Below are 24,239 nucleotides of genomic sequence, written 5' to 3'. Positions count from 1 at the left end.
CTGTCACTGACACTATAACACTGCTGTCACTGACACTATAACACTGCTGTCACTGACACTATAACGCTGCTGTCACTGACACTATAACACTGCTCTCTCTGACACTATAACACTGCTGTCACTAACACTATAACACTGCTGTCACTGACACTATAACACTGCTGTCACTGACACTATAACACTGCTGTCACTGACACTATAACACTGCTGTCACTGACACTATAACACTGCTGTCTCTGACACTATAACACTGCTGTCACTGACACTATAACACTGCTGTCACTGACACTATAACACTGCTGTCACTGACACTATAACACTGCTGTCACTGACACTATAACACTGCTGTCACTGACACTATAACACTGCTGTCACTGACACTATAACACTGCTGTCACTGACACTATAACACTGCTGTCACTGACACTATAACACTGCTGTCACTGACACTATAACACTGCTGTCACTGACACTATAACACTGCTGTCACTGACACTATAACACTGCTGTCACTGACACTATAACACTGCTGTCACTGACACTATAACACTGCTGTCACTGACACTATAACACTGCTGTCTCTGACACTATAAGACTGCTGTCACTAACACTATAACACTGCTGTCACTGACACTATAACACTGCTGTCTCTGACACTATAAGACTGCTGTCACTAACACTATAACACTGCTGTCACTGACACTATAACACTGCTGTCTCTGACACTGACACTATAACACTGCTGTCACTGACACTATAACACTGCTGTCACTAACACTATAACACTGCTGTCACTGACACTATAACACTGATGTCACTGACACTATAACACTGCTGTCACTGACACTATAACACTGCTGTCACTGACACTATAACACTGACACTATAACACTGCTGTCACTAACACTATAACACTGCTGTGCCTAACACTATAACACTGCTGTGCCTGACACTATAACACTGCTGTCTCTGACACTGACACTATAACACTGCTGTCACTGACACTATAACACTGCTGTCACTAACACTATAACACTGCTGTCACTGACACTATAACACTGCTGTCTCTGACACTATAAGACTGCTGTCACTAACACTATAACACTGCTGTCACTAACACTATAACACTGCTGTGCCTGACACTATAACACTGCTGTCTCTGACACTGACCCTATAACACTGCTGTCTCTGACACTGACACTATAACACTGCTGTCACTGACACTATAACACTGCTGTCACTGACACTATAACACTGCTGTCACTGACACTATAACACTGCTGTCACTGACACTATAACACTGCTGTCACTGACACTATAACATTACTGTCACTGACACTATAATATTCCCCTATATGTTTCTATTTCTCTTATATTCTAACAATATCCACATATACAAATACTCCTCTGACAGCTTGGTTGTGTTTGTCATTATTTTGCAACTTGTGCACCATCATTCTCCCTCCCTCATCATACAACACCATCATTCTCCCTCCCTCATCATACAACACCATCATTCTCCCTCCCTCATCATACAACACCATCATTCTCCCTCCCTCATCATACAACACCATCATTCTCCCTCCCTCATCATACAACACCATCATTCTCCCTCCCTCATCATACAACACCATCATTCTCCCTCCCTCATCATACAACACCATCATTCTCCCTCCCTCATCATACAACACCATCATTCTCCCTCCCTCATCATACAACACCATCATTCTCCCTCCCTCATCATACAACACCATCATTCTCCCTCCCTCATCATACAACACCATCATTCTCCCTCCCTCATCATACAACACCATCATTCTCCCTCCCTCATCATACAACAGTGGAACCCCTCTGTTTGAACCTAATTGGCTCCTACTGTGTTTCCCAGGCTTTAATTATTAGCCTCACATTCTCCAGGATGTTGAACTGACTCTTCCAAAAGTCTCTGAGAGTCAGGTCAGTGTCAGTGGTCAGTTCAAAGACACTTTCGAAACAGGGCTTTCCCATAAAGCTTATTTTTAAACCTGAATCTTAAAGAAGTCAGTGCGTTCGGACGCCGGAAAAACGTTCGAAAACCGGGGTCATTTTTTATCTGGACAAAGTTATTCGGTCTCCGGTTAGTTCGAGGTCCAGGACGTTCCAGCACCGAGGTTCCACATTGCGTCATTGGCACCATAGCTGTGCCTCATACCATTGGCACCATAACTGCGCCTCATACCACTGGCACCATAGCTGTGCCTCATACCACTGGCACCATAGCTGTGCCTCATACCACTGGCACCATAGCTGTGCCTCTTACCATTAGCACCATAGCTGTGCCTCATACCATTGGCACCACAGCTGTGCCTCATACTTCTGGCACCATAGCTGTGCCTCATACCACTGGCACCATAGCTGTGCCTCATACCACTGGCACTATAGCGGTGCCTCATACCACTGGCACTATAGCTGTGCCTCAAACCATTGGCACCATAGCTGTGCCTTATACCACTGGCACTATAGCTGTGCCTCATACCACTGGCACCATAGCTGTGCCTTATACCACTGGCACTATAGCTGTGCCTCATACCACTGGCACCATAGCTGTACCTCATACCACTGGCACCATAGCTGTGCCACATACTACTGGCACCATAGCTGTGCCTTATACCACTGGCACTATAGCTGTGCCTCATACCACTGGCACCATAGCTGTGCCTTATACCACTGGCACTATAGCTGTGCCTCATACCACTGGCACTATAGCTGTACCTCATACCACTGGCACCATTGCTGTGCCACATACCACTGGCACCATAGCTGTGCCACATACCACTGGCACTATAGCTGTGCCACATACCACTGGCACTATAGCTGTGCCACATACCACTGGCACCATAGCTGTGCCACATACCACTGGCACCATAGCTGTGCCACATACCACTGGCACCATAGCTGTGCCACATACCACTGGCACCATAACTGTGCCACATACCACTCGCACCATAGCTGTGCCACATACCAATGGCACCATAGCTGTGCCTCATACCACTGGCGCCATAGCTGTGCCACATACCACTAGCACCATTTCTGTGCCACATACCACTGGCACTATAGCTGTGCCTCATACCACTGGCGCCATAGCTGTGTCACATACCACTAGCACCATAGCTGTGCCACATACCACTGGCACTATAGCTGTGCCTCATACCACTGCATCATAGCTGTGCCACATACCACTAGCACCATAGCTGTGCCACATACCACTGGCACCATAGCTGTGCCTCATACCACTGGCGCCATAGCTGTGCCACATACCACTAGCACCATAGCTGTGCCACATACCACTGGCACTATAGCTGTGCCTCATACCACTGCACCATAGCTGTGCCACATACCACTAGCACCATAGCTGTGCCACATACTACTGGCACTATAGCTGTGCCACATACCACTGGCACTATAGCTGTGCCACATACCACTGGCACTATAGCTGTGCCTCATACCACTGGCACTATAGCTGTGCCACATACCACTGGCACTATAGCTATGCCACATACCACTGGCACCATAGCTGTGCCACATACCACTGGCACTATAGCTGTGCCTCATACTCATACAGTAACAGGTTTCATCATTTTCTTGCCTTACACTCTAACTGAATGCAAATTACATCACTGATAACGTAGTTAATTTAACTTCGATATTATAATTTGGTGTTATTTTAACATCACTTAAGAGTATTTTAATCCTCTTAAGAGTGTGTTAATCCTCTCAGGAGTGTGTTAATCCTCTTAAGAATATGTTAATCTTCTTAAGAGTGTGTTAATCCTCTTAAGAGTATGTTAATCCTCTTAAGAATATGTTAATCCTCTCAGGAGTGTGTTAATCCTATTAAGAGTATGTTAATCCTCTTAAGAATATGTTAATCTTCTTAAGAGTGTGTTAATCCTCTTAAGAGTATGTTAATCCTCTTAAGAATATGTTAATCTTCTTAAGAGTGTGTTAATCCTCTTAAGAGTATGTTAATCCTCTTAATAGTATGTTAATCCTCTTAACAACCTGTTAGTCCTCTTAAGAATCTGTTAATCCTCTTAAGAGTATGTTAATCCTCTTAAAAGTATGTTAATCCTCTTAATTCTATATTAATCCTCTTAAGAATCTGTTAATCCCCTTAAGAGTATGTTAATCCTCTTAAAAGTATGTTAATCCTCTTAAAAGTATGTTAACCCTCTTAAGACTATAATAATCCTCTTAACAGTCTGTTAATCCTCTTAAGACTATATTAATCCTCTTAACAGTCTGTTAATCCTCTTAAGAGTATGTTAATCCTCATAAGTGTATTTCAGTACTCTTATGTAAATGCTCTTGTAACGGAAAAGCTATGCTCTTAGGAGTATTGTTTTCCTGATACCATATCTCTGCCCCTTATACTACTTTCTGAAAGTAAACAGCGCTCTTTCTCATACATTGCCTCCTCTAACACTAATACTTACCCTTATCTTGTATTTGCTTTAAGAGTAACGACTAGTAGAAGTCACTTGTACTGTGCCTGATACAGTAGTGTATTTCTGTATATTGGTTCTATGTTATTCTTGCCCTTATAACAAAAATACTTTGTCGACTTTAGTATTGTCCATTAGGCAACTACTGCCACGGGCACACACACACACACACACACACACACACACACACACACACACACACACACACACACACACACACACACACACACACACACACACAGGCCAAGTGTCTATCGACAAGTGCCTCTGACAACTAGTAACTATACACACACACACACAGGTCGTGACTGTCTCAGCCGAAGATATCCGTCTCAGCATCTACTGTTGCATGTCTCTACTCTACCTCGTGATTGGTGCAACAGCAATAGTCAAGTTGGACATTTTTGTCTACCTGTGTATCCTATTGTAGCTGCCGTAGTAGATTTCAATGTTTATGTGACGTATTGTGGCTACCGTAGTGGAAACCAATACCTCTACTTGTTTCGTATTGTGGCTACCGTAGTAGATGTTTCTACAAGTGTTTCGTGTTGTGGCAACAGTAGTAGATAATAGTGTTTCTACCTAAGTGTTCTAGTAGCTGACGTAGTAGATATGTAATCTGCTTGTGTGTTTGTCTTGCAAGAATTTCTCTTCTAGTTTCTACTGCGACCCAAGAGGTAGCCAGACACACACCATGTTTGCTGTAAAGCCACCATTACTACGTGACGGCCAGGACTGGATTTGATCTGTCCAGTTTATCGTCCAGTCCTGGGCTAAACGTCTTGATAAAGAATTCACTGCAAACGTAGTGTCTTTCTCCCTACTTCGATGTTCATCTACAATCACCACCACCCTGCCTACCTTGATGTTTTTACTATCACCACCACCCTGCCTACCTTGATGTTTTTACTATCACCACCACCCTGCCTACCTTGATGTTTTTACTATCACCACCACCCTGCCTACCTTGATGTTTTTACCATCACCACAACCCTGACTACCTTGATGTTTTTACCATCACCACAACCCTGACTACCTTGATGTTTTTACTATCACCACCACCCTGCCTACCTTGATGTTTTTACTATCACCACCACCCTGCCTACCTTGATGTTTTTACCATCACCACAACCCTGACTACCTTGATGTTTTTACCATCACCATCACCCTGCCTACCTTGATGTTTTTACCATCACCACCACCCTGCCTACCTTGATGCTTTTACCATCACCACCACCCTGCCTACCTTGATGTTCCCATCATCACCACCACCCTGCCTACCTTGATGTTCCCACCATCACCACCACACTGCCTACCTTGATGTTCCTACCACCACCACAACCCTTACCTTGATGTTCCTACCATTACCGCGACCCTGCCTACCTTGATGTTCTCACCATCACCACCACACTACCTACCTTGATGTTCCCACCATCACCACCACACTGCCTACCTTGATGTTCCTACCATCACCACAACCCTTACCTTGATGTTCCTACCATTACCGCGACCCTGCCTACCTTGATGTTCTCACCATCACCACCACACTGCCTACCTTGATGTTCCCACCATCACCACCACACTGCCTACCTTGATGTTCCTACCATCACCACAAACCTTACCTTGATGTTCCTACTATCACCACCACCCTGCCTACCTTGATGTTCTCACCATCACCACCACACTGCCTACCTTGATTTTCCCACCATCACCACCACCCTGCCTACCTTGATGTTCCTACCATCACCACCACCCTGCATACTTTGATGTTCCCACAATCACCACCACCCTGCCTACCTTGATGTTCTTACCATCACCACCACCCTGCCTACCTTGATGTTCCCACCATCACCACCACCCTGCCTACCTTGATGTTCCTACCATCACCACCACCCTGCCTACCTTGATGTTTCCACCATCACCACCACCCTGCCTACCTTGATGTTCCCACCATCACCACCACCCTGCCTACCTTGAAGTTCCCACCATCACCACCACCCTGCTTACCTTGATGTTCCCACCATCACCACCACCCTGCCTACCTTGATGTTCCTACCAACACCACCACCCTGCCTACCTTGATGTTTTTAACATCACCACCACCCTGCCTACCTTGATGTTCCTACCATCACCACCATCCTGCCTACCTTGATGTTCCCACCATCACCACCATCCTTCCTACCTTGATGTTCCCACCATCACCACCGCACTGCCTACCTTGATGTTCCTACCATCACCCTGCCTACCTTGATGTTCCCACCATCACCACAACCCTGCCTACTTTGATGTTTCCACCATCACCACCAATCTGCCTACCTTGATGTTCCTACCATCACCACCACCCTGCCTACCTTGATGTTCCTACCATCACCACCACCCTGTCTACCTTGATGTTCCCACCATCACCACCACCCTGCCTACCTTGATGTTCCCACCATCACCACCACCCTACCTACCTTGATGTTCCCACCATCATCACCACCCTGACTACCTTGATGTTACCACCATCACCACAACCCTGCCTACCTTGATGTTCCTACCATCACCACCACCCTGCCTACCTTGATGTTCCTACCATCACCACCACCCTGCCTACCTTGATGTTCCCACCATCACCACCACCCTGCCTACCTTGATGTTCCCACCATCACCCTGCCTACCTTGATGTTCTTACCATCACCACCACCCTGCCTACCTTGATGTTCCCACCATCACCGCCACCCTGCCTACCTTGATGTTCCCACCATCACCACCACTCTGCCTACCTTGATGTTCCCACCATCACCACCACCCTGCCTACCTTGATGTTCCCACCATCACCACCACCCTGCCTACCTTGATGTTCCCACCATCACCACCACCCTGCCTACCTTGATGTTCCCACCATCACCACCACCCTGCCTACCTTGATGTTCCCACCATCACCACCACCCTGCCTACTTTGATGTTCCCACCATCACCACCACCCTGCCTACTTTGATGTTCCCACCATCACCACCACCCTACCTACTTTGATGTTCCCACCATCACCACCACCCTGCCTACCTTGATGTTCCCACCATCACCACCACCCTGCCTACCTTGATGTTCCCACCATCACCACCACCCTGCCTACCTTGATGTTCCCACCATCACCACCACCCTGCCTACCTTGATGTTCCCACCATCACCACCACCCTCCCTACCTTGATGTTCCCACCATCACCACCACCCTGCCTACCTTGATGTTCCCACCATCACCACCACCCTGCCTACCTTGATGTTCCCACCATCACCACCACCCTGCCTACCTTGATGTTCCCACCATCACCACCACCCTGCCTACTTTGATGTTCCCACCATCACCACCATCACATTTTAGAGTACATTCTTGTCAACTCCCTCTTTGTGCTGTAATACGTAAGTACTGTAGCCATGTAGCACATTAATTTGGTACAGTGGTGTATTACACTGGTGTTGCACCTTGGTGTAACACACTAACGTAACACATTAGTGTTGTACATCAGTGTTGTACTCCGGAGTAGTGTGCACGATTAATTTACTTAATAAACACTAAGAATATTAGAGTAAGATCTGTTTTTTTTATACTCTCGTCAAGACAACATCTAGTTATTTAATTTATTTCAATTACTCCATTAAAGTCTTCACCAGTTTCTGTCTATTGTTCCTTTAAATCTCAAATAAAAGGCCAGAGAAATTGTTAACAAAATCTCTGTGATGGTAACTGCGAGTCACAGTAATCATTTATATTTCACTCGACTTAGTGTTCCATGTGAGGTTAATCACAGCCTGAGATGATAACTGGTTAATTACTTTTAATAACAAGGTCGTTCTCCCGGCCTCGTTAACCACCGTCATTCAGTAAACCCATGACCCGCCTCGTTATCCCCTCCCGTTCCCAAAACCCCCACACCATCCTTCCTTCATCTTCAAAATGGTATAAAATACCGACAGGTTAAAATGAGATAGATATGTAACAGCTGGGTATCTTTATTGATGAAATGTGTCGCCTACACACTAGGCTTCTCCAGTGAAATACAGAGGCAGTAGATGTTGTAATGTAGATGATGTAATCATTCCAACAATCTTGGAGGAAAAGTGTTCAACTCTAAGGCTGAGGGACTGAACACCTCAAATGCTTTTTCTCCAAGGTTGATGGACTGATTACATCACCTTTATTTCATTACTAATCCTACTGCCTCTGTATCTGACTGAAGAGGCCTGCTGTGTAGGCGAAACGTTTCATCAATAAGGATGCCCAACTGTTGTACATGTGTCTTAATTTACAGCATTCTTCCCTATCCTCATTCTGTTAACTATAGCACTGAAGCTGTCTAAATACTTCCTTACTGAGATTCAAAGATAGAGAACCCAGCAACTGTTTTTTGGAATACTCTTCTTAATGTCCATGTAGCAGGTCTTTGTAACAGTAATAACCCCTTGACCATCTTTCAGATTTCTCTGTAACGCCGAAATTTAGTGTCTATTGCAAAATCCCTCAACTGTGTCCTTCCCTTACCCTCATATGTCCCTGTTAATTTACCAGTCCTAATTCGTCTATGTTATAAACTTGCTATAGCCCCTCTGTTCACCTTGTAAATCACTGTACATGTTGAGATTTTTGTTTTGTAAATCCACGTAACTTTTACAACACTTTGGTCTTCCTGTAAATCACTGTAAATAATACCACCGTTAGTCTAAATATAAATTAATGTACCTTTAAAACCTCTGAGTAGCAAATCCCTATTAATACTGTAATCTTTTGTCTAGCATTTATACCCTTTTGGCGCCTCAGTATATTTTGTAATTTCCCTTAAATATTACCATCCTTTATCATTTAAAAGCCCCATAAATGTTACGATCCCCTTTCGTGTAGTGTATTAAATGCCCTTTCGTTATCACAATAAATTCCCTTGTCTTTCCAACTTTATAAATCCTGTTCGGTAAAAAGGCCACACGTACAACTAATGTGACATTTAATTGCGGCAACGTTTCGCTCTCCAGAAGCTGTGACAAAGTTCCTGTAGAGCAAAATGTTGGCTCAGTAAAATGTTGCATTAGTTGCACGAGTGTCCTCTTACCTAACACAGTCGGTACGTTTTCCCTCATTAATAATTATCCCCACAAGCCTCTTGATTTCCTCTCTTTAGCACTAATGTCCTCACTCACCTCCCTTGTTACACTCAGCATCACTCTCTTCCCCCTTGTCCTCTGTCCCAGCATCCTCACTAACTCTTGTCTCACCGTTCCTCAGCTTCGTCTTTCTAGCCGCCATAATAGCAACTCCTCCATTTTTTCCACCCTCTAGGAATTGAAGAGAAAGGAACGTCAGCTTCTAGCTCTCGGAGACACACTCAATGAACTTGATTGTTGCTTTTGCACCACTAAGGTACCTATGCTGTATCATGTAAAAGATTAGCACTAGATGTCCTTCAAGTTGATATATTTTTTCCCATATTTCTCTGTTTCTCTCTCTGTTTCTACTTAGCAATAACGTAAGTTTTCAAGTTGTATGGAACACGAAGCAAATCGTCACTAGTTGGTAACATAACATAGCCTGATAATATTATTGGAACGTCTCTAAATGTCTTGAATTCTGCTGGTATAGAAAAGTTTTTACGCGTGAATGTGTAAAAAAAATGTCTAATCATACGATATAGATGAACTGACACAGCGTTAAATAATGTGATAGACCTATGGCACCGAGCTAAGTGTGGCACTGCCAATCCTGTGTAGTAGAGAACTAAAGATGGCACGGTTAAAGGTGGTACATTTTGGCGTATGACGAACAAAGTGGCACTCAGTGTGCCTCAGGGCGTTTTAAATAGACCCATTTTCAGAGCAGCATATATCACGATCGGGTCCATCATTTTGAAATACGGTGTAACAAATACTGAAAATACGTCTCCACCGATTTTCCCTTGAGACTGACGAACGATAAGATGGGTTATTGAACGTACCAGAGAACCCTGGATAGAGAAACAAATGTGCCAGATGGTCGGTGGATAGAAGAATTAAACGCAGATGAAGACAGATACGTCGGAGAGACACAGGTTAATGAAGTTTGTCTGATAAGAACTCAAAGACTAACAGCGATTTGATCACCGTAAACGCCCAGGCTAGGAATCAATGCTCACCCTTAATCAAACTTAATAAATCCTACCTGTTATACATTGTGGTGAAAATGGTATACAGATCGACAAGTAAATAAGCAAGTCACATATACAGCAGTGTCCCCATTAGACTATAGACGATTGTATAATTTCATGGCAATACAAAATAAAACCATTCAGAGCCTCTGTTGGGTTTAGATAACCCTTGTTTTTACATAAACCAAACCTGTCCAGTACCTAAAGGAGCTCTACACTTCCTCCTGCCTCTTCCCATATTGCAGTGCCTTAAATTCCCGTTTTAAGGTTATTTTAAGTAATCTTAAGTAATCTTCTAAGATGTATTTAAGAGTTCTTTTTTTTTGTCGTTATAAAGTCAGATAAAATTTTGTTAATAAGTATTTATTTTAAGATCGCCTTATTTTAACCGTATTTCTTGTCACCTTCAGTAACAACGGTGACACATTTGCTGAACGTTCCATACGTCTGTTATCTCCTAGTCATTGTTTCCTTCAATGTTTATACTGAGTCTGTTAATTCAGCACCATTACTCCCTTCATTGTACATCCTTGAGTCTGTTAATTCAGCACCATTACTCCATTGTACATCCTTGAATCTGTTAATTCAGCACCATTACTCCATTGTACATCCTTGAGTCTGTTAATTCAGCACCATTACTCCATTGTACATCCTTGAGTCTGTTAATTCAGCACCATTACTCCATTGTACATCCTTGAGTCTGTTAATTCAGCACCATTACTCCATTGTACATCCTTGAGTCTATTAATTCAGCACCATTACTCCATTGTACATCCTTGAGTCTGTTAATTCAGCACCATTACTCCATTGTACATCCTTGAATCTGTTAACTTAGCACCATTACTCCCTCCTGTGTACACCCTGAGCAGCTGACCACTGACTCTCAAGAACTACCCACCATAGCCACGGAAACCCGTGACTTAAAACTCCCTCAGCACATTTTGCTACACCCTTCAACCTCGTCAACCATCCTTACTTTAACACAGTTTAGCAATTCTCTGACACTCTGAGATCGACACTAATGTGGGAACTCTCTTCATGTACACTAAATCAAGCCTGTACAGCAGCAGCGCTTACCTAAATCTCGTTTTCCTCTCGTCAATGCTTCTAATATCAACCCCGCGACTCTCCTGCCCACACTCCGTAAGTGAAAAATGTACCATATCCCACCGGAAAGTACTGTGAATAATTTAGGATAGTTTAATTCGAATTATAACATAAATTGAATATAATGCTGATAATATGAAGACAGATGCGTGTGAAATATCTGGGTATTTTTATTTGTAGACGTTTAGCCCCCCTCAATGGCTTTATCAGTACAAATTTAAGGACATAATGGGGAGAATGTAGAACTATATACGAAAGATGAGGTAATCAGTCCCTCAGTCTTGTAGTTGGTGTAGAGTACCGTAGTCTTGAAGACTCGTTCAACATTCTCCCCATTATGTCCTTGATTTTGTACTGATAAAGCCAGTGGGGGGGGGGCGAGAAACGTCTACAAATATACCCAGATGTTGCACATGGCTCTAATTCCTCATCACTATGCATCACTAAATGTTCCTTGGCATAATTAAGTCGTAAAAAAAGTGCTATTTACTTTTGCAAGCTTAAAACGATTTATATTGTCATTTAGCACACAAGGAATGTGGCCTAAGGATGTACACTGTAATCATTCTGTATCCTACTTCCTCCTCCTGTAATCCTCCCCTTAATTATTTTTTTTTTATGTTTTTTTTATGTTTAGTATAATTATTTATTATTTGGATTATTTAAAGTAGGTAGTTCCACGGCATAATTTTCTCCATGGAGTCAGTGCTTCATGGATACGTTTATGACACTGGCATAAGTGTATGGCACTCTGTACCGGTTGTCTGAGGCACTGTACAGTTGTCTAAAACACACTGACAGGTATCTGAGGCCCTGTAACATGTCTGAGGTACTGTACAGGTGTTTAAAACACACTAGCAGGTGTCTGAGACATCCTAATAGGTGTCTGGTTGTATCCCCGGTTTTGCATCAGTGTTATGTTCAGCATTATCGATATTCACAAGTAAACTTAAGTTGATGGCGAATGGCACTGTTGTGGGTGTCTGTGTATCATGTATTAGTGTCCCAGGACGCACACACACACACACACACACACACACACACACTCCATCACTCCCCCACACTGTGCACTTCTAGCACTTGGCCCACCTGGTCGTTTCCACATTACGTAATCCATGTCCAGTGTCCCACTCTCTGCGAAACGTCTGCCTGTAAAGATACCCAGATGTGGTACATGTGTTTAATCCTTCAACACTTAAACTATCCATCAATGTTCTATTGCACACGCTAAGCTCCGCTGTTTTTTGTATGTGTGAATGTCCGAGGCACCAGCCCCACCACACTGTTATATCAGCCTTCTTCTTCATGTCGTCTATACGTTTCTGGCTAACTTCTTCTTGGCTTGCTGTCAACGCAGCATTAATATACAGAGTTGGTCTGTGTATCCCGCTAGTTAGGAAAGACGAATAGTAACACTGATTTAGCTTTCTGTTCAAATCTTGGCATTTTTGACTGACCATTCTCCTTGGCCCAAATCCCAGTACTGATATAGGGTTGTATAATGACATGTGCCCCGCATCACTTACGAAGAGTCTACCTCATTTGTACCGAAACCATTCTTGTTGTCGCTAGGTTTTTCTTGGATATGACTCAGTTATGCTCTGAGGTCTTTGATTTTGGGACACGGGAACTGAGGTTATTCATTAGCCTTGGCTACGCTCCACGCTTGTTCCCCCCTCAAACAATCTCCAGTGGCTCCACTTGCTCCCTCCTCCACTAGGACGCAGCCGCTACCCTGGACTGCAAGCAGGTCGACAACAATATGAATGAGGGGGCCAGTGGCCGCTATCACGTCTCCGAGTCGCAACCCAGTATATTCAACCAGGTAGGCGACCAGGATGCACCGGCAACAACCAGCTCCCTCTCTCTCTGTCTATCTCTCTCTCTCTCTCTCTCTCTCTCTCTCTCTCTCTCTCTCTCTCTCTCTCTCTCTCTCTCTCTCTCTCTCTCTCTCTCTCTCTCTCTCTCTCTCTCTCTCTCTCTCTCTCTCTCTCTCTCTCTCTCTCTCTCTAGCCTTACACTAAAGCAGCACTACTACGTCACTGCCTCTCCCTCTGCCTTACACCCACAACACTACACTGCTGGCTGGCTCATCCACACAACACACTCTACACCACACCACTGCTTGCTACACACACACACACACCTCCCAACACTACACACCAGGCCCAAATTCCACTCTACACCCAGATCTTCACTTACCACATAAACACCCACACCCCTACACACACACTTGATCAAGCACGTATATGCACAGGCCCAGAAGTCTGAAAAAGTCCATAGATTTACAAGCAGACTAATAAATGAGCTAAGAACCAGAAGACAGAGTTTAGAGAGAGACATGATTACAACGTACAATATACTCAAACGAACTGGTTGTATCGATTTGGAGATGTTAGGACAGTATGGTTGATGGACGTAGATAAACATAAAGAATAAACATACAGATAAATCACAATGAAAATTACAAAGTACTGTCTCGACCTCAGTGTAGTCTGGAAGAGGAATGAACCTCGTGTACAACCTCATGTAGAAACTTATCTACAGATGGAGGAGTAAGTATCGTGAGGTTCAAGACGACAAGAAACAATGTTGTTGACTGGAAGGCTCAGGCTGCTGGGCCTTAAGCAGACACTCATCCTCAACAAACAGCAGTCGTCAGGCACACAAACACAGACTACTGTAAGCAACAGAACTTAAGAAGGGAGATTGCAAGGTTGACACTTGCAACTTCTGCTACATCACTGTACACATAGACAGAATAACAGGAAGTATACAGAATAACAGTAAGTATACATTCTGTCCCACGTATAGGAGAAACATTTGACAGTTCACTACTAGCAACACTAGACAGTTCACTACTAGCAACACTAGACAGTTCACTACTAGCAACACTAGACAGTTCACTACTAGCAACACTAGACAGTTCACTACCAGCAACACTAGACAGTTCACTACTAGCAAAACTTGGCAGTTCACTACTAGCAACACTTGGCAGTTCATTACTAGCAGCACTAGACAGTTCACTACTAGCAACACTAGACAGTTCACTACTAGCAACACTATACAGTTCACTGCTAGCTATCTGCAATTGACAGTTCACTACTAGAAACAATAGACAGTTCACTACTAGCAACACTAGACAGTTCACTACTAGCTATCTGCAATTGACAGTTCACTACTAGAAACAATAGACAATTCACTACTAGCAACACTAGACAGTTCACTACTAGCTATCTGCACTTGACAGTTCACTACTAGCAACAACAGACAGTTCACTACTAGAAACACTAGACAGTTCATTACTAACAATAATAGACCGTTCACTACTAGCAACACTAGACATTTCACTACTAGCTATCTGCACTTGACAGTTCACTACTAGCAACAATAGACAGTTCACTACTAGCAACACTAGACAGTTCACTACTAGCAACACTAGACAGTTCACTACTAGCTATCTGCAACTGACAGTTCACTACTAGAAACAATAGACAATTCACTACTAGCAACACTAGACAGTTCACTACTAGCAACACTAGACAGTTCACTACTTGCAACACTAAACAATTCTCTACTAGCAACACTAGAAAGCTCACTACTAGCAACACTAGACAGTTCACTACTAGCAACAATAGACAGTTCACTATTAGCAACACTAGACAGTTCACTACTAACAATAATAGACCGTTCACTACTAGCAACACTAGACATTTCACTACTAGCTATCTGCACTTGACAGTTCACTACTAGCAACACTAGACAGTTCACTACTAGCAACAACAGACAGCTCACTACTAGCAACAATAGACGGTTCACTACTAGCAACACTAGACAGTTCACTATTGGCAACAACAGACAGTACACTACTAGCAACACTAGACCGTTCACTACTATATATATATATATATATATATATATATATATATATATATATATATATATATATATATATATATATATATATATATATATATATATGTATATATATATATATATATATATATATATATATATATATATGTATAATATATGTATGTATATATATATATATATATATATATATATATATATATATATATGTATAAATAGCATATATATATATATATATATATATATATATATATATATATATATATATATATATATATATATATATATATATATATATATATATATATATATGGACTCCAAAAAATTTTAATTAAAGGCAGTGACCTGGAAGTGGACCTGAACCCCTGTAGGAACAATTAGGCACACACACACACACACACACACACACACACACACACACACACACACACACACACACACACACACACACACACACACACACACACACACACACACACACGCACGCACACACACACACACACACACACACACACACACACACACACACACACACACACACACACACACACACACACACACACACAATAAGCAAGTCACCGTAATACCTGTTGTCCCTGTTCACCTAGCAGTAAATAGGAGCCGGGTGTTAGTTCCTGAGGGTTACATCTTGGTTAAGAAGCTGAGAATGCAATTGCAAATAATACCTAAGGAACAATACTATCAGCACTTTTCTACTGTGGCTAAGTCAGCACACAACCGAGAAAGCCCGAGTTCGATTCCCGGGCAGGGCAAAATACATATTCAGTTCCCCGTGAACGTTTCAACCCCCTTTCACCTAACAGTAAACAGGTACCCGGGTAGTACGGGGAAACTGTTGTGGGTAGCATTCTAGGTAAACAAAAATGTAAACAAAGCAATAACTTTAAATTAATGTACTAGCTTAAAGCCAGTCAACTAGTAGACAGTTACATTTTAACTGTCAGTCAGAGGCTCAGCTAACGGGTTTTCAATTAGTCACTCTTGTAGCTCCATACTCTGGAGCCAGTCTTCACACAGCGCCAGCCTTCATACACCCAACACAGTACTCACGGTGTTTTAAAAGCTTATACATTCTTCCAGCTACTCCCTGTGTGCTTGTTTGTTTTTGTGTGTGTTTGTGTGTGTTTGCCCTTAATTCCTCTGATCTAAAATCATTCTCATAATTATAAATGTTTTAGGTGTGACGTTATAACTTAACAACATTATAGCTAACTAGTTGCTTTAGGATTATAGATCATTCTGTGAGGGTTTTGATAGTTCGTATTGCTAACATTTCACAATTGTGGTTTGTATCAAGCAGCTGGATTTTGCACAGAATAATCTTTACTGATATATTGACGGGGAAATAACTGGCTCTGGTGTTAGTTATCGGCAGTAAGCTGTTGAAATAGATGGTACTAATGTCAGTAATCAGCAGCTGAACTGAAGAGTTCACTGCGAAAAGCGAAGTAACAGTGTTCCTTGAGACATAGACAGAGCCTAGCGCTGTTGTTTACACAGAGGGAGTGCATCTGTACACATAGAGCCTAGTACTGATGTTTACACAGAGGGAGTGCACCTTCACACATAGAGCCTATTACTGTCGTTTTCACAGAGGGAGTGCACCTTCACACATAGAGCCAGTGCTGTTGTTTACACAGAGGGAGTGCACCTTCACACATAGAGCCAGTGCTGTTGTTTACACAGAGGGAGTGCATCTTTACACATAGAGCCAGTGCTGTTGTTTACACAGAGGGAGTGCATCTTTACACATAGAGCCAGTGTTGTTGTTTACACAGAGGGAGTGCATCTTTACACATAGAGCCAGTGCTGTTGTTTACACAGAGGGAGTGCACCTTCACACATAGAGCCAGTGCTGTTGTTTACACAGAGGGAGTGCATCTTTACACATAGAGCCAGTGCTGTTGTTTACACAGAGGGAGTGCATCTTCACACATAGAGCCAGTACTGTTGTTTACACAGAGAGAGTGCACCTTCACACATAGAGCCAGTACTGTTGTTTACACAGAGGGAGTGCACCTTCACACATACACAGAGTCTAGTACTGTTGTTCACACATACCACGAGGCCTAGTCACAAACCGGGCGCGGGGGCGTTGACCCCCAAAACTCTCTCTCCAGGTATATGCCAGGTATATACACAAAGCCTAGTACTGTTATTTACTCAAAGGGAGGGAGAGAGGGAGGCAGTGTTCCTTCACGCAGATTCAAAGCCTAGTACTCTTTTGTTTACTCAGAGGGAGGAAGGCAGAGAACTTCCCGCTAGAAAATTCTTCAGCACCAATCCATTTGAGGAGGTGAACCTTGGAATACTGTAGTTAAGTAAACCGGAAGTGTCTTGTAAGGTAAACCAGGGGAGTTGTACTTCACTTTCACTATAGTGTGGACAGAGCACCTTCACCAATTTTATACAAAGACCGTGGACGCGGTAAAAGATTCATAATAATTACAAATAAATTAGAAAATCATGTTCAACAATCTCATTACTCTATTCGGATGCAGAATGCTTAGTAACCTTTGCAACTGTTACACGTTCCAAAATAATAATTTTTCATAGTCTCACCATTAAATTTGATTAATTAGGCGAGTTCATCATGGCATTATCCATAATGTTAAGTTCAATTCGAGGGTAAAATATATCCGTGGTCTTCCTCACAGCAGGGGCTTTGGATGTCCTCTTTACCGAATAATTTAAAAACGTAAAAGCAGTGTTTCTTTACAAGTGTCGTTGCATTAGAGATAGAATCCAGCTACTTAAGTAGCTGTGTAGTGTAGTATAGCAAAGGAGGTTTTTATATCTCACTGACAAGATGCTTGAAGCGTCGTAAAATAAAGGATTCCCTACTCTGTATGGATAAACTATCTAACGCCATGACACTTTAGAGTGTATTTGAGGTTTGTTGAGAGCACAGTGTATGTGAGTGATTACGGACCCCAGCACGACCTTTGAGAACACTGTGTCTGTCAGTTGTCTAAGGCCCAGCACGAACATGAAAGAACACTGTGAGTGACTAAGGGCTCCAGCACTACCTTTGAGAACGCTGTGTTTGTGAGTGATTAAGGGTTCTAGCACGACCTTTAAGAACGCTGTGTTTGTGAGTGACTAAGGGCTCCAGCACGACCTTTGAGAACGCTGTGTTTGTGAGTTATAACTGGCCCAACACGATTTCGGTCAACACTGAGTAACTAGGGACCTCACACAACCTTTGAAATCCCTATGAGTGATAAGGGGCCAAAACACGATCCTATGAGAACACTTCGTGAGTGATCACGGGCCATGCATGTCCCTAATCCTTTCCTTTCACCCCTTTCTCCTGCCCAACAAAGGCTGGCAACCTGCACCGTTTAGCCCTAACAGACCCCCAAGAAAACAGTTACGACTAACAGAGGGTCTGTTGTTCATGCTTTAATTTTCTGTTCGGGCTGAATTTTCACTTTTTTTTATCAACTGAGTTTCTGATCTCATTAAACATCTGATGATATTTAAAGTATTAGTTAATGAATATCAATTAGTAATATATAAGCTTTGTAATAAAACCGGCAAAATCTAAAGTAGCTATTCAGTCTTTATAAAAAATCTAAATGCATCCATATATATATATATATATATATATATATATATATATATATATATATATATATATATATATATATATATATATATATATATATATATATATATATATATATATATATATATATATATATATATATATATATATATATATATATATATATTATTTTCAATTTTAACGTAACGTATTGGCATTCAAAGCGGTTTGCAAAATCTAATGAAATAAAAATTACTTCTAAGAAGGTTCTTATATATTCAAATGCCATAATGAGCTTTTGAGGATAATCTTATAAATAAAAAAGCCCCAGAGGAAGATGCCACATATTTAGTTCCCCGGTCAGAATAATGATAAAGATTCCACGTATCCGCGAGCTTCACGGCAGTATCTGAGGATACCACTTAGCTCCTCCAGGTATATCCCAAGTACTGGTATGCGATATATTCCATATATCCAGCGCTGACTAATTACCTGAAGACCCTGTATACTCAAATTCAGGGATCAGTAAATGAGAATTATATATATATATATATATATATATATATATATATATATATATATATATATATATATATATATATATATATATATATATATATATATATATATATATATATATATACATATATATATATACATACATATACGTGAATGCAGCATTCAGGAAGGTACTGACAGTCAAGTACTGTAGTCAGTGAGGTTCTGACAGTCAAGTACTGCAGTCAGGAAGGTTCTGACAGTCAAGTACAGCAGTCAGGAAGGTTCTGACAGTCAAGTACAGCAGTCAGGAAGGTTCTGACAGTCAAGTACAGCAGTCAGGAAGGTTCTGACAGTCAAGTACAGCAGTCAGGAAGGTTCTGACAGTCAAGTACAGCAGTCAGGAAGGTTCTGACAGTCAAGTACTGCAGTGACGGAGAGTCGCGCAGCTATTCAACCTAGTTTTTACACTTTGCTTCTGTCTAATAATCTGGTGTCACCTTTGTATCCAACTCTGTTGACGTCTTTGCTTCTTACTTTAAATGTTAACTTTGTCTCCCAGACAGATGGTAACTTTGTCTCCCAGACAGATGGTAACTTTGTCTCCCAGACAGATGGTAACTTTGTCTCCCAGACAGATGGTAACTTTGTCTCCCAGACAGATGGTAACTTTGTCTCCCAGACAGATGGTAACTTTGTCTCCCAGGCAGATGGTAACAACTTTCCTTGCCATACATACATATATTAATATATATATATATATATATATATATATATATATATATATATATATATATATATATATATATATATATATATATATATATATATATATATATATATATATATATATATATATATAAATATATATATATATATATATATATATATATATATATATATATATATATATATATATATATAAATATATATATATATATATATATATATATATATATATATATATATATATATATATATATACCGAGAGATGTGAAGAAATGTCCTGAAATGTAAATGTCTTTTTTGCATATGTTAAAGGTATCTCATTGCCATTTACACACACCAAGAGTTGATCTCTCTTGAAGAATTAAAGTCTTCTGATGGTGACTAGATTCCATGGTGATTAATAACCCTTATGTATTTGAGAGACATTAAACCCCCATTAACTATTGACGCTTTAGCAACATCAAATGATGTTATTTTTAATTTTTAATGGGGGTGGAGGCCAGGGGAAGGCCTCGGTCAGATGGCCAAAAGCTCCAGTGGCAGATCATCATATAACTAAGACCCGCGTCAGGAAACACTTGTCCTGTTTCCTGACGAATCTTACCTACCCTAAGCCTAACTGAAAATCTTAAAAACATATATATATCATGAGCAATTAAACCTGAGGACAGACTAAGAAACACATAGGTAATTACATACGCACAAAAAATGTGCAGAATCAGCTAACACACCTTGATACATGTGCGCTTCTAGCATCAGTATGATAAACGAGGAATATGGTAATGCAACCCTGACATGTACACACTAGATCTGCTAGTTATGGCTACACTAGCGGCCTAGCTACAATAATGAGAATCTGGAAAGATAAACCATTTGAATAAAACCCAACCCTTTCCACTCATCTTCTTATGGAAGGATTTTTTGCACAGTCTACCCTTAAAAATCAGCTCAGAGAGCAGATCTGACCACAAGTTACGTTACTTTATATGTTTTAAAATATAATACTATCATCAGCAATAAAACACGTTTGTCAGGAAGAAGAGTTCGGTTGAACTCTTCTCCAAGCCGGAGGGAGACTTGGACTTGCCTCGCATGGGCCAGTAGGCCTGCTGCAGTGTTCCTTCTTTCTTATGTTCTTATTTTCATGAGCTCGTCTGACTATGATGGCCTTTGAAAGGAACTCTAAGGTACTCAGTACCTCATTTTGAGTTTGGAAGTTCCTTACGAGTACACACAATGATGAGTCTAGGAAGGACATTAGGATAAAGCTATGCTAATGGAATAAAACGCATCTTCGAGATCCTATTGGAAAACGAGATATTCTGGTTTATTTAGAACATTAAACGAGAGTACATGGTTCTGAATCTCCATCCTGAGTACTAACTAGGGTGTTTATAACGCCCGTCTTAATGCTGGATCACTGAGAACAATTCTCGACACCGTTTGAGGTAACCGACATTGTCTACGTCATGTGGTGTCACTGACATCTTCTTATTCCAAGTAGCGTCACTGACATCTTCCTGTTTTCTGTGGGATCACGGAGATCATATCTTTTTCTTTTTACGATTTATGGAGATTACTGAAACCTTCACACTTCTTTTAGAATCCCTGACATCACTCTACTCCCTGTGGAGTCAAAATATCTCCCCTACTCCAAGTGGAGTAACTGACATCCTCCAGACTTCTTGTGAATTCCCTTACAACACTCTTCACACTCTGTAGAGACAGCAACACTACACCGTCCATGGAGGAGGTCAACAAAATCGCTCTCCAGGGTCAACACAACACTTAGATGTTAACATAAACACTGAATGTCTCTGGAGTGTCTTCTTCTTTTTGTTTATCTTATGTTTATTACCAAATCAAAACATTACATCATAATATTCAATTTGAATTCATCTGTATAATTTTAATCAGTCAGTTATAAACGATGACCTTCCATGTAAGGTCATTCTCTACGTGATTTTGGGTAGTTTTATTACACCAGGATGCAAAATGTATATCTTTAATTAAAAATACTTCGTAATCAACAAGGTAAATTAACAGGATGGCTTAAATTAATGGAAAAAATTGCGGAATTCATAAAGAGTAATTATATTAATAATGCCAAGTGGGGAACACCTCTCTGTATTTTCTGAATTCTTCGCCTTTATCCGGAAAATGAATACCATGGCAATACTTTTTCACTCTGTCAGGCACCCTGGGGCAGAGCCATCGGTGGCACCATAGCTAGTTTCTCCCTCGGGAGCCACCAGTGGTAGCTTGGCTTTGTGTCACCTTCCACTGCACGTGTGTCCATAATGTTTAGTACAAACCACTATATCTTCCTGTTACATACAACAGATTTGTCTTCCCAAAAGATCTTGTGTTGAAGTCCTTGCACCATCATCCTCCCCAGCCAGTAACTGCCATATGGCCATCAGCTCAGTCTTTCCTTATCTCTTAAAAAAAATCCCAAATTTATGTAACAGAATAAAAAAGAATTTCCTAAACAGCCTCATCCTGCCCAGCAATTGGAGTTCCAGCTGCTACCAGAGTCAGATCAGGCTCATCTCTCGTCCTCTCTTCCCATAAGTCCCTTCGTTCCCAAGACTTGATAAATTAATACGTTGCCTGAGTCCTTACTGTTGACAGCAGGTAAGTTAGGAGCCAATGTTATCCTGCCCACAGCCTTATAACTTAATGTACACAAGAGTGTTCCTCTAGACGAAGCCATGATGAGCACATCCCTCCCATTATACCCTCGAGGTGAGTACCCCTTCTACTCTGTGGGAGCCAGTCAGCCTCCCGGCCTTGAAGGTGAGTCCTCACTAAACCAGGTAGATGAGCCACTATTCCCACTCATTTCTGGTAAATGAGTTACCAGATCCCTCTCACCCCTAGTAGTTACGCTGAGTCCCTAATGTCCTCCAGTTCCTTCGCCTTAAATAGTATAGTTGTCATTGGTGCAGTCGATATTACGCTTATCATCGTCTTAGAATTTTGCCCCCCCCCTACTACTATTTACTAGCAGCTATAGTCTCGATATTCCCTAAGTCATTTCCTCTCTTCCCCACGTCCCCTGTCTCAACACAAGACCAAAGGAAGTAAAGAAGGTTGATGTTTAACAGCGATACCTGGCCCACCGTGAGTCGTCTGTACTTCTCCCCAGACACCTTAACAAAGCACTGACTGGCAGACTGTGTTAAGCTGTGCATGTGTGGTATGTGGCACGAGACGCATCTCCAGCCATCATGTATGTATGTGGTCCTACCACCACAGTCTCCTGCATTCTCATGGTGTAGCTGCACTCCTGTGACGCTGCACTCTGTGTAACACTAACGTACACTTTCCAATGGCCACATGATGACAGGAGGCCATTCTTGTCTCTTCTGTCTCTTGTTATTTAATAGTTTGATGCTTCTGGAGTGTTGAAAGACGGGAACACCGTTTAACTAGCATCAAAGTCCACAGTCTCCTCTCTTCCCTTTAAGGTCTAAATATTTCAATTGTAAATGGCGCATAAAAGCTTATTTTGAACCCCACCCCCTTTTTGTGAGAGACGAGGCAGCTTCTAGTGGTAAACCAGTAGAAGCCAGCCTCCCACATCTTCCCCTTGTCACACTCCCTCTCTCCATTATCTGGAAACAAATATTGTCTTTAAATTTCACCCTCCTCTTCAGAATCCGTCTCCCCGCTGAAGACCTATGTCTCCCACAGCCTCCATCCCTACCCCGACCAGCGATGTGTTAGTTAATAACGTGTTTTTATGCTATTGCTGACGTTCTCCATCACTCTCCCTCCTTCCTTATCCCCGCGATGTACTAGCCACTAACGTGCTATTGCTAT

General features: G+C 41.8%; 1 protein-coding gene across 7 annotated transcripts in view; it reads left to right on the top strand.

Moving 5' to 3' along the window:
* Shab (Shaker cognate b) overlaps positions 1-24,239 on the top strand; it is a 260,520-nt gene that overhangs the window by 194,800 nt on the left and 41,481 nt on the right. For 4 of the 7 annotated variants that reach the window (XM_070100116.1, XM_070100117.1, XM_070100114.1 and 1 more), the window contains one exon: positions 13,461-13,565. The exons of 2 other annotated variants lie outside the window; for them this stretch is intronic. In XM_070100116.1, the coding sequence (XP_069956217.1) occupies positions 13,461-13,565 (105 nt within the window). Of the gene's footprint in view, positions 1-9,792; positions 9,874-13,460; positions 13,566-24,239 lie in introns of all 7 variants that reach the window. One more of the 7 variants, XM_070100118.1, reaches the window with a different exon arrangement.

This window comes from Cherax quadricarinatus, chromosome 71, assembly GCF_038502225.1.
Source record: "Cherax quadricarinatus isolate ZL_2023a chromosome 71, ASM3850222v1, whole genome shotgun sequence".
Classification (NCBI taxonomy): domain Eukaryota; kingdom Metazoa; phylum Arthropoda; class Malacostraca; order Decapoda; family Parastacidae; genus Cherax; species Cherax quadricarinatus.
The sequence above is the reverse complement of the archived record's forward strand: the minus strand, read 5'-3'. Positions and strand labels throughout refer to the sequence as shown.